This window comes from Tinamus guttatus, unplaced genomic scaffold (genome assembly GCF_059628265.1).
Source record: "Tinamus guttatus ecotype Peru unplaced genomic scaffold, ASM5962826v1 Tinamus_guttatus_pri_ptg000060l, whole genome shotgun sequence".
NCBI lineage: Eukaryota > Metazoa > Chordata > Aves > Tinamiformes > Tinamidae > Tinamus > Tinamus guttatus.
In genome coordinates, this window is record NW_028288594.1 from 4,970,592 (window position 1) to 4,981,894 (window position 11,303).

General features: G+C 67.2%; 2 protein-coding genes across 2 annotated transcripts; one reads left to right on the forward strand and one right to left on the reverse strand.

The window, feature by feature from the left end:
• The first annotated feature begins 1,308 nt into the window (after window positions 1-1,308).
• Window positions 1,309-6,208, forward strand: CYP27A1 (cytochrome P450 family 27 subfamily A member 1). Its single transcript, XM_088519527.1, has 9 exons — window positions 1,309-1,554; window positions 3,663-3,853; window positions 4,106-4,305; window positions 4,376-4,573; window positions 4,837-4,997; window positions 5,131-5,297; window positions 5,595-5,676; window positions 5,751-5,951; window positions 6,031-6,208. Exons 1-9 carry the CDS (start codon window positions 1,309-1,311, stop codon window positions 6,154-6,156), a joined length of 1,572 nt encoding a protein of 523 aa, XP_088375653.1. The 3' UTR covers window positions 6,157-6,208.
• Window positions 6,209-8,160: 1,952 nt separating this feature from the next.
• Window positions 8,161-10,896, reverse strand: PRKAG3 (protein kinase AMP-activated non-catalytic subunit gamma 3). Its single transcript, XM_088540345.1, has 10 exons — window positions 10,792-10,896; window positions 10,625-10,706; window positions 10,487-10,545; window positions 10,049-10,094; window positions 9,820-9,874; window positions 9,449-9,575; window positions 9,189-9,354; window positions 8,937-8,974; window positions 8,533-8,679; window positions 8,161-8,427 (listed from the first exon to the last, which is right to left on the reverse strand). The coding sequence occupies exons 1-10, from the start codon at window positions 10,870-10,872 to the stop codon at window positions 8,311-8,313; spliced, it is 918 nt and encodes a 305-aa protein (XP_088396471.1). The 5' UTR covers window positions 10,873-10,896; the 3' UTR covers window positions 8,161-8,310.
• Between the last annotated feature and the right edge of the window lie 407 nt (window positions 10,897-11,303).

Consider the following 11,303-nt stretch of genomic DNA (forward strand, 5'->3'; position numbering starts at 1 on the left):
GGACTAAAGCAGGCCTTGGAGGGCGTTCCTGAGCTGCACACTGAGTTCCGGTTCTTGCCTTGGTGTTGCTGCAGAGCTGATGCCCTCTGCGCTAACAAGCTCAGGCTTGGGCTGGATGCCCTGCAGACAGGCTCAGTGTTCAGGGGCACAGCGGGATGCTGGCTGCAAACCCAGTGGGATGGTGGGGACTTGGTTGCCGCCTTTCCTGCTGCTTGCTCTGGGCCAGCGGGGGCAGAGCAGCTGTGCACCCAGCACAAACAGCCATGAGATGGCGGCAGGCTCTCATACTTGCATCCCAGGCCCCTGTGTATCAGTGTCTCCAGTCACAGGGGTGCCCAGGCCTTCAAAACCCCAGCCCCAAGGGCATGGAGTGCTTTGGGCACCAATCTGGAGATGTTCCTCAACTGTCCAGGGGACAAAAAGTTAATGTGGGGGACCTTGAACCCACCCTCTGATAGGGGCAGGTGGTGATCAGCACTGGCATGTCCCAGTCAGAGGCACAGAAGTGGCCTGAGAACAGAGGACACCTGGGCACAGAAGTGCAATGCCCCAAGTTCCTGGGGACCTGGTGGTGGTGCCGGGCTTTGCCAGGGGTGGGACACACTCATGGACTGAACCGCCCGCCTCAAGCCTCATTGGCAGGTTGGGGCAGGAGATGATGGCACAGTCCCCAGAGCCATGACAAACCTAACCCGCAATGGAGCAGGAAGGAGGATGCATCTATGGAAAAGTGCCAGCAGCCACCGGGCGGGCACTCAGAAGTCTCTCCCATCCGGACTGTTGGCTGTCAGCATGAGGAGGGAGTGCAGGGAGAGGTCCCCACAGCCAGGTTAGCTTGGGGCCCACTCTCTGGTCTGCGACTGTGTCCTTCACAGGGCCAGGGATAAGGAGGGCACAGGGCTGAATGAGGGGGGGACAGTATCTGGGCAGGGCAGGGATAAGGAGAGAGTCGGCATGAGAGAAAGGCAGAGAGCAACAGGGACAGCAGGGGCAGAGGAGGACAGAGCGTGCCGAGGTGCAGGCCCGGAGCTGTGCCTGCTGCGGTCCATGGCGCAGGGGCCGATGTGCGGTACCCGGTGCCGGTGTGCGGGCCCGGGGCGCCCTGCTCGGTGCCTGCTGCACCGTGCCCGGAGCGCCGTGATGGGCACCCCGCAGCCGCTGCCCCGCGAGCGCTGCCGCCGCCGCCCGGCTCCCGGCTCCCGGCTCCCGGCTCCCGGTGCCGCCCTCGCCCGCCCCCCGCGCCGCCCCTCCCCGCGCCGCCCCCGGTGCCGCCCCGCGCCGCCCCGTCCCGTGCGCTGCCGACAGAGCATGGCGGGCCCGAGCGGCGGGGCCCGGCGGCTGCCGCTGCCCCCGCGTCTCCGCGCGCTGCTGCCGCCGCCGCCGCCGCCCAGCCCGGGGCCGGGGCGCGGGGCCGGGGGCTCGGCGGCGGCGGCGGCGGCCACGGCGGGGCCGGCGCGGCTGAAGGGGCCCGGGGAGCTGCCGGGGCCGGGGCTGCTCCGCACTTTCGTCTGGCTCTTCCTGCGCGGCTACCTGCTGCACACGCACCGGCTGCAGGTGCGCCCGGGGCAGCGGGACCGCGGGCGCCTGGGGAAGGGGGTCCTCAGCGGGGAGCGTAGGCTCTGGGGTGCCGCACTGGTGGCACAGGGGTCGTGCTGGGGTCCCAGGAGGGGCGAGTAGGGTCTACGTGCTCGCAGGTGGTGGGGCTGGGACATGGTCCGTGGTTGGGGGTCTTGGCAGGGGTGGTAGAGAGGGGGAAATGGATCTGTGCCAGGGGCAGGAATGAAATGGGGTTGGGGGAGCGTGCAGGTGTGCGCAAGGAGTTAAGGTGGGGGAAGGCAATGCTGGGATAGGGGAGGGATTAGACAAGGGGCACCCCTGTGCCTATGAGGTGATGCTGGGGTGAGCATCAGGCTGAGGCCAACAGAGAGCTGGGTGGTGCCAGGAGGGCTCCAGCCAGGCTGGGACTACCCGGGGCCCCAATGCTGCGCAGGGCAAGCGCTGTGTCTTGGCTGTCTCATGCAACTGGGGCTGCCTCGTGCACTGGGGGCCAGGCCTTGGTGACAGTGGCCTGTGCAGGGTGCCCCCCACCTGCAGGATGCCTGACAGTGCATCCCGTGCCACAATGCGGCGGGCCCGGGACAGCACAGGGCAAAGAACAAGCTCACGTTGTCCCAGCACCCCCAACCAGCCCAGTCTGCTGCAACTGGGGCCACGTTTTTCGGGGGTAAAAGCGGTCAGGCAGGTGTTGGGCCAGATGGCACCTAGGAAGGCAGCGGAGAAGGAGGAGGCAGAGGTGTTTGTTTTCTTCTGTCAACACTTCCTCATTCGTCGGATAAAGCAAGGGCTGGTTTTGCTGGCAGGGAGCCGGGTGACATCTCCAGCACCCTGGAGCTCCAACCAGCAGCGCCTGGGAGGATCGCGCAGGCCCAGGGCAGTGCTCCTGGGGAAGGGGCTGTCGCAGGGAGCTGGAGCCGGCACAGGAGGACCCTGCTGCTCCCAGCACACCCCAGCCTTGCGGCTCCCCGCAGGCTCTGGAGCTGCTTTTCCTGGGAGCGCGGACTCCTCGCTGCTCCCGAGGCCTGTGCTGCAGATGCTCGCAGGCTGCTTTAAGCCCGAGCGGCGGCCGCGCGCAGCCCCACACGACGCGTTCGCTCCGCAAGCCGCCTGCAGCGCCCGCACCGGGGCGGCCGTCCCTCCCCCGCTCCCTGCCGCCACCCGCGAGGAACATCTCCCCGCGCTGACGAATGTAGCTGAATGCGGGCGCAGGCTGCGATGCAGGCAGTCACCAAGGGAGATTGTACCACGTGGATCCCCGCAGCCCACGGGGACCCGCACCGGGCTGCGGGGTACCAGGGCACAGGGTGCCGGGGCGCGGGGTGCCCGTGCTGCCCAGCCGGGAGGCAGGCTTGGCCCCATGGGGTCCTGCCAAGGACTCCCTGGCCCCGGGGAGCGGCAGGCACGGAGGCCGGAGAAGCACCTCGGCTCCATGTGCGCCATGTAGGCTCTGTGCCCCCCGCACTGGTCACCTGCCCTCGGAGCAGCCCAGGCCTGCCCCAACCTGGCGGTGACCTCCTAGCACTGATCATTAACCACACTTATCAGGTGGCAGGTTCAAAGCCCTGCCTGGAGACTTTTGCCCCTGGTGTGGGCAGAGCCTGGTGTAGAGGGGGCTGCTGGAAGCAGTGAGGTTTGGAGCTGGCCACTGCTGAGATGGCCCTCAAGCCTCATGCATGGCCATCATCCCCATCCCTTCTGTTCCCTTTGGGTCTTCCCTCCTCAGAAGACCAAGTTGCCCTTCCATCCCCAGGATGGATGAGGAATAACCCAGCTTGTGCTATGGGTTGGTGCCTTTTGGTGGTTGCAGCTCAGGGTGCTGGTACTGGGAGGTGAAGGCAAAGGGAGCTCAGGGTGAGTGCAGGGGATGGGGACCTTCTGCCACGTCCTGCACACACCTCGCTGCAAGTCCTGCTGCACCCCTGCAGCCTCCCTTACGTAGGTGACCTGCTATCGCCACCAGTTGGAGGCAGGCATGTGGTGCTGAGGGGTCCCTGCATCAGGGGCAGAGCACGTTGGAAGGTTGTGGGGCACAATCAAGGCAAGGAGAGACTGATCCATCTCCCCCTGATGTCCCCATTAACCCGCTGTGCTCTGGTGCATCACAGTTGATGTCCCGGCGCATTTATGGCCCCATCTGGAAGTCGACCTTCGGGCATTACGAGAACATCAACATCGGGAGCCCAGAGGTACTGGAGCAGCTGCTGCGGCAGGAGGGCAAGTACCCCATGAGGAGTGACATGGCCCTGTGGAAGGAGCACCGGGACACACGGCGCCTGCCCTATGGACCCTTCACTGAGTGAGTCCCCTCTGCGGGCAGCAGGCTGCTCCTGCCCTGTCCCCGGGGCGATCGCCTCCGCTGCCAGGCCCAGAGAGGGCTGTCACTGCTCCCCTCTGCCAAGCAGCCCACGGATGGGAGGGCCGAGAGACCCATGGGCCTCGGGTGATGCCCAGCACAGTGTGGGGAGGATGCGCCCGTGGGTACGGAGCTGGCTCCCACCCACTGCCCCCTGCCCGCCTGCCCCTGCGCTGACTCCGCGTCCCCGCGCAGGGAAGGGGAGCGCTGGTACCGCCTGCGGCAGGTTCTCAACAAGCGGCTGCTGAAGCCCTCGGAGGCAGCGCTGTACGCGGATGCCATCGGCGAGGTGGTGTCGGACCTGATGGTGCGGCTGCGGGACGAGCGGAGTCGCAGCCCCTCGGGGGTGCTGGTGGGTGACGTGGCCAACCTGCTCTACCGCTTCGCCCTGGAAGGTAGGGGGTCCTCGCCCTGCCCCGCTCGCCCCGTCCCTGCAGGGCTCTGCACGGAGCTTGTCCCCCGCAGGGATCTCCTACATCCTCTTCGAGACCCGCATCGGGTGCCTGCAGCAGCAGGTCCCCGCCGAGACCCAGCGCTTCATCAACTCCATCAACCTCATGTTCAAGAACTCCATCTTCGCCACTGTGCTTCCCCGGTGGACCCGGAAGGTGCTGCCCTTCTGGGACCGCTACCTGGACAGCTGGGACACCATCTTCGCCTTCGGTGAGGGGTGGCAATGGGGGCCCGACTCAGTGGGACTTCTAAGGACCCCCCGGCCTTCCCACCCAGTGCAGCAGGGGCAAGCAGGGACCCTGCAGAGCCCTCTGGCCACCTAGAGAGGCCGGGGCACGCTTCTTCCACAGCCCCGGGCTTTCACCTCCCCACAGGTCGCAGGGGTTGATGGTGCCTGTGCAGGATCCCCAGCCCCTTGCCTTGGTCACCTCTCGCTTCATCAGCACTGGGTCCCACTGTCCTTGTCCCCGCAGGCAAGAACTTGATTGACCGTAAGATGAAGGAGCTGGAGGGGCAGGTGGAGCGGGGCAAGGTGGTGTCGGGCTACCTGAGCTACCTGCTGGCCAGCGGCCGGCTCAGCCTGGAGGAGGTCTATGGCAGCGTGGCGGAGCTGCTGCTGGCTGGCGTGGACACGGTAAGAGCAGGATCCCACTGGGCTCTGCCCTGGGGCATCGCTCTCTTGGGACAGGCTCTGCGCTTGGTGCCTTGAGCAGCCCCATCACTTGACGTGAGCTGGCACTGGTCCTAATCCGGTGTCCCTCACCTAGACCTCCAACACGCTGTCCTGGGCCTTGTACCACCTCTCCCGGGACCTGGGCATCCAGAACGCCCTGTACAAGGAGCTGGCGGCTGTCGTGCCCCCTGACCGAGTCCCTGGTGCTGAGGATATCCCCAAGATGCCGCTGCTTCGTGCTGTGATCAAGGAGACGCTGAGGTAGAGGCCAGCCTTGCCCCTTGCCCGAGGACCCCTGTCCCTACCCCATTTCCCAGGCCGCATGGCAGCCCCGTGGGACCAGGGACACTGGGGAGCTGGGGAGGCAGGTGGCAATCCTGGGGCATGGGGACATCTCCCAGGCAGGGTGTGCGCTTGGGTTTGAGTCCCCTTGCTGGCAATGGAGACGGAGCCCCTGAGCAATGTTCCCCCTTGTCCTACCCGGGGTTTTCTCTGCTTGGGGGGCTGGTGCCTGGTGGGACCTGCTCCTGTGCTACTTGTCCCCATGTCCTGGTGCAGGATCTACCCTGTGGTGCCCACCAACGCCAGGGTCTTTTGGGAGAAGGACATCGTCATCGGAGACTACCACTTTCCCAAGAACGTGAGTGGGGCTGGGCAGCGGGCCAGCGCTAGGAGGGGATGGGCAGGGGCCATTAACCCTCCCCGTTCCCACAGACCCTCTTCGTCCTGGCACACTACGCCATGTCCCACGACGAGACCCACTTCCCGGAGCCCGAGCGCTTCCTGCCCCAGCGCTGGCTCCGGGGCCACGGCTCCCCCCACCACCCCTTCAGCTCTATTCCCTTCGGCTACGGCGTCCGTGCCTGCGTCGGCCGCCGCATCGCTGAGCTGGAGATGCACCTGGCTCTGGCGAGGGTGAGTGTGGGGCACCTCCGGGCTGGGAACACGGTGGCGAGTGGGGCCAAGGTTCTGACGTGTCCCCCGCTCCTTGCAGATCATCCAGGCGTTCGAAGTGCGACCGGACCCCCGCGGTGTGCAGGTGACATCTGTGTCCCGCATCGTCCTGGTGGCCGACAAGCCCATCAACCTGGAGTTCATCGCCCGCCCGGCAGCCCCCTGAGCGCCCCGGGTGCTGAGCCGGAGCTGAGGGGAGGGAGGCGACTTCCCCTCCTCCCACCAAGATCCTGAATTCATGGGGCCCCTTGGCGCCCACTGAGCACCTGGCATCCCCCTGCCCGGCTTGGGCCAGCTCCCGGTGCTGCTGCAGGGAAGCGGGGGATGAGGCTGCCCCCGATCACACCGGGGCAGGGGGCTGGGGACCTGCTGTGCCTTTCACGTGCCGCGGGGGCCGGGTGCTGCCTGCCAGGGCGCCGCGGGGATGGGGGTCGCAGCCGTTTCTGTCTCTCCGTTGTGCCGTGCGTGTGTCGCTGCGCGTGGAGCTGTGCCTGCTGGGGCCAGGGCGCCGGGCCCCGTCCCAAGAGCTCACCTTGGCCGCAGCCAGTGCTCCGTGCCTCACTTTCCCTGCGGACGGGGTCCTGCAGGCGCCGAGCCGTCGTGGGGACACGGGGGTGGCAGGTGCTGCCGAGGGATGGATCCAGCCCCAGCCCGGGGCAGGGAGAGGGTGGCAGCCTGTCCCCATCCTGGGCATGGCCCCTGCAAGGCCAGCCAGCGCAGGCCGAGGCCAGGGGACACACGGGGTTCAAGGCTGTCTCGGTGGCCTTGGGCAAAGCTGCGGTGGGAGGGATTGGCTCCAGGGGCCCAGCTGGGGCCGGGCACTGGCCACGTGCAGGGACGGGCGGCCAGGGCCATCCCTGGGCCTTTGCGGCGGCAGCCGCCCCAGGTGAGGGCACTTTGCCCCTTCCCCTGCCTCCTGCAGGGCAGAGGGGGATGCCAGGCTGCCAGCAGGGACAGGGCAAGGACGCGGAGCTGGAGCAGGCGGGTTTATTGGCACACAGCTGAACAGGACAGCGAATGCAGGCAAAACCCCCCACCCTCCCAGCCCAGACATGTCTGTGGTCCCCCTGCCACCAGCACCCCCCATCCAGGCACCAGCCCCCGCCAGAGGGCTCCAGCCCCACACACTCCCACCCCAAACAAGCCGGGCTGGACAGCAGAGCCTCTGCCCCTCAAGCAGTGCCTGCACCAAGCCCGGGGCACTGGCCACGGCCGCCAAGACCTGCCTGCGGGCAGGTGGGGCCAGAGCGCTGGAGTCTGGCAGCAGGATGGGCCCAAGGGGGCCAGGACAAGGGAGATGGCGTGGCCACGTCCCCAGGGCGGTGGAGGTCTCTGTGGGGGGGGCGCCTTGCAGCACGGTGCCCGCTGAGCATCATCACCGGCACCCTCAAGGGAGGTGCTCCTGGGGCCCCCCTTTCCCCTCTCCCTCCGCTTTCTTCCTCCCTGGAGGAGCAGGCCCGGCCTCAAGGTGAGGCCCGGAGCTGGGGTCTGCATGGACAGACCCCCCTCCCCCCCCGCAGGGAGCCTCCAGGGCTCGAGCCTCCTTCCACGGGCCCAACACAGCCCCGGGTCTGGCCCAGGGCCACGCGAGGGGCTCCCGAGTGGGACAAGCTGGCAGCACTTCGTGGCGTCCTCAGAGCGAGTGTCGGTCGAGGCCTGCGAGGCGAGAGCGCGCGAGGCCGTGACCCACCGCAGCGCCGGGGCCAGCGTGGACCCCCCATGTCACTGCCCGCCATCCCACAAGGGCACAGGGACACGAGGGCTCTGGCTCCGTCCTGGGACAGCCATCATCCCGACATCAGGAGCCTCCTCGCGGCCAGGACCAGGGGAGCAAGGGGAAAGTAGAGGGAAAGGCGGGGGTTGAGGAGTGGGATGTGGTAACAGCCCCTCAGTCCCCTTCTGCAGGGGAGGTGCCAGAGTGGCACGAGTAGGGGGTCTGACCCCACTGTACTGAGCCCCACAGGGATGGCACCGGCGGGGCTAGATGTCAGGGAAACTTTGATTTGAGGCTTCATTTTGGGCTGCTCTGTGTCCCAGCCCAAAAGCCCAGAGCCCTGCTCTGCCCTGGAGGCTGGCGGTGCCCCACAGCTCCATCGGCAGCTCGGGGAGCGCCCTATGGCCGGGTGCCCATCACCCGGCCGGCCTCCTCCTACCTCGCCGGCGGGCGCGGGCAGGGCCGGTGCGGACGCGGCGGCGCGCGCGGGGCCCGAGCGGCGAGGTGCCCATGGGGAGGGCGTGGGCACGCTGCGGCCCGGAGCGGTGCCTACCTGAAGTGGAGAGAAATGGAGGGTGCAAATGGAGAAAGATGGAGCGCCGTGGGCTAAGAGTTTAGAGCATCAATACCTGCGGGCGTGAGCACAAGGGCCTGGAGGATGTCGGAGAGGGAGACGATGCCCCGCGGGTACCGGTTCTCATCCACCAGCACCAGGCGATGGACCTGCAGGAGCAGCCAGAGCATCAGAGCGGAGTGAGGGCGGCAGGATGGAGCTGGCGGGATGGGGCCGGGACTGGCGTGCAGGACAGATGCTCCCGTGCCGCTCACCTGCTCCTTGGCGATGCGGTCGATGATGTCCTCCATGGTTTCGTGGGGGTAGCAGATAAGGACCCCCTCAAGGCAGATGGTCCGTCGCCGCAGCGCCTCCCGCACGCTGATGTCCAGGTTGTTGTAGGTCTTCTGGGCTGCCAGGTGCTGCCGGAGAGGAGGCTGCAGTCAGCGCCACACAACAGGCACTGCCCTGGCACCGAGCTGGGCATGAGGAGGGCTACACGTGGGGCAGATGCAGAAGGACACATGGTGTCTCTGCATGTGGGACTGACGTGCACAGTACAGGCACCTGCGGGCTGCGAGCACCCTGGGCAGATGCACGTGAAGCGCTGTCCACGCACACCCATCACTGCCATGCCCCTGCTTGTGCTGCCACGCACATGCAAGCACGTGATACTCACAATGACATCAAACCTTGAGTAGAGGCCCACCACTTGCCCTGCAAAGACATGCAGAGCATGGGATCAGCGGTTCGGGGGGGGGTCCCCTGGATAATATGCTCCTTCCAGAGCCCTGGGACAGCAGAGGAGGGGAGCTGGGGGCTGCTGGACATGGGATGGGAAGGGAGGGTTTACTGGTGGCGATGGGGCAGGAGCCCCTGGCAGGAGGAGAAGGGGATGGTCGGGCCCCTCAGCAGCCCCCTCCCCAGTTACCTGCATCATTGACAACGGGCAGCGCGGAGACGCGGCGGTCCACAAAGATCTCCAGCGCCGTGTAGATGGGCGCGGACTCGGGGACGACGGCCACGTCGCGGAAGGTGCCCACGCACAGCTCCTGCACCGTCTTCTTGAGGAAGCGTGGCTTGCGGATGGTGGGGCCCTGCAGCGGGCAGGCGGCGGTGGGCAGAGCCCTGGGGCACACGAGCGCGTGCGCCCAGCAGCGTGGGCAGCCCCGCTCCGGTCCCCGCACTCACAAAGATGTGGAGGAACTTGAGGATGCGCTTGTGCGTGAGGATGTGCAGGACGTTCCCCGAGACGGGCTCGATCACAGGCAGCCGGTGGATTTTGTGCTTGATGAGGGAGTAGACGGCGTCGAAGAGGCTGCAGGTGACGGGGCCGCCATGGGGAGGGGGACACAGCTGTGCCCAGAACCTCCCCCCAGCGTCCCAGGTCCTCTCCATCCCAGCAGCATCACTCCTGTGTTCCTCTCCCACGTGGAGCCAGCTCCAGGAAGGGGCAGCCCCAGCACAGCCCGAGGGGCTGCAGGTCGCTGCGGTGCCAGGGTCGTGGCGAGTAGGCTGCGCTCCGGGCCCGAGCCCGTGCCGGGGGGGTGGCTCACACTTACCTGTCACTCGGGGAGATGTAGACCAGCGGCTTGAAGGAGCCTTGCAGATACACCTCTGGGAAGGGAGAGCGGTGGGAGCGGAGCGCCCTCAGGGCTGCATCGCATCCCCAACCACTCCCACGGCCACCGGCAGCCCTGCGTGCAGCCACATGCCTCCATGTCCCATCAGCGCACCCCCCCGCCACCATGCCAGGCATCCTGTCTCCAGTGACAGCGCCTTCATTCGTACCTCTCCACGTCTCAATCTTGTGCTCCTCCACCTCGTAGATCTGAACCTGAGGGCAGTGGGAGGCTCCATCACGGAACGGCCCTGCCTGCAGCCACGGGGCTGCTGCCCCCTCCCTGGCCATCCCACCCTGCTCCCTGAGCACAGGGATCACATCCCGGGGTGCCAGGCCCAGGGGGCCCCGAAGGTGCCTGCACGCAGGCAGGGTCTGAGGCAGAGGCACCGCTGGGCCCTCCCCTGGCTGTAGGGGAGCTTCCATGTAGCTTCCATGGGTGTAGCAGCCCATGCTGGGCCCCAGGCCGGCTGAGAGCACCCCCAGCACTAAAATTACCCACCAGGGGAACCAGGAGATGCAGGTCCACAGGAACCTGGGCCAGGGACAGACCTTTCCTTGCCCACAGGCTGGTTCTGCCCCTTGCCCGAGCTCTTCCCAGGACTCACCAGGGGCGAGCGGTAGTAGCGGTGCAGGATGTTGATGAAGTCAGTGATCGTGAGCATCCCTGTGGAGACGCGTGGGGCTGGCACCGCCGCTGCGGCAGCCCTGGCAGCCCTGCCCTGCGCTGCGCCCCGGGCACTCACCCACGAAGGTCTGTAACTTGCTGTCCCACAGCGGGGCCGCCCGCACCCCGTTGGCCACCAGTGCCACAAAGGCCTTCTTGATCTGCCGGCAGAGCGGAGAGGGGGGTCGCACGTCCCCGAGCCTGCCCTGCCGCGGCCCTGCGGCCCCGAGGTGCCCGCAGCGTCACCTCCAGCGTGGTGTCAAAGACGACAAGCTTGCAGCTGGTGGGGAGGGCGTCATAGCAGCAGTGGCTCCTCATGAAGTGCATGTAGACCTCGGCGTCGGGGGTCTGGAACTCGCTGTCCGGGCCCGGCCCCAGCCCTAGCATCTCGGTGCCCAGCGTGAAGGTGACAGGCCTGGTGCCCCTCCACCTCTCCTCGTCCTCCTCGTCCTCGTCCTCCTTGGCACACGGCGCTGCCAGAAACCCTGCAGCTGGACCCGCCCCGGCCCGGGCGGTGAGCTGAGCTGCCAGGTCTCAGCCGAGCGCTCCGAGGGGCTGCTCCGAGAGGAGATGCTGTGCTCAGCGCCCTGCTCGGGCTGGCAGCGCGCTCGTGTGCCCAGTCCACAGGGATGGGGATGGCAGATAACACAGCATCTCTCCAGCCATGGGGCTGAGAGGACCCTGGGAGCAGCTTGTGGGGAGCTCAGGAGCGGGGTAAGAGGGGCTCGTGGTGCGAGGATGGACACACACACGGCATG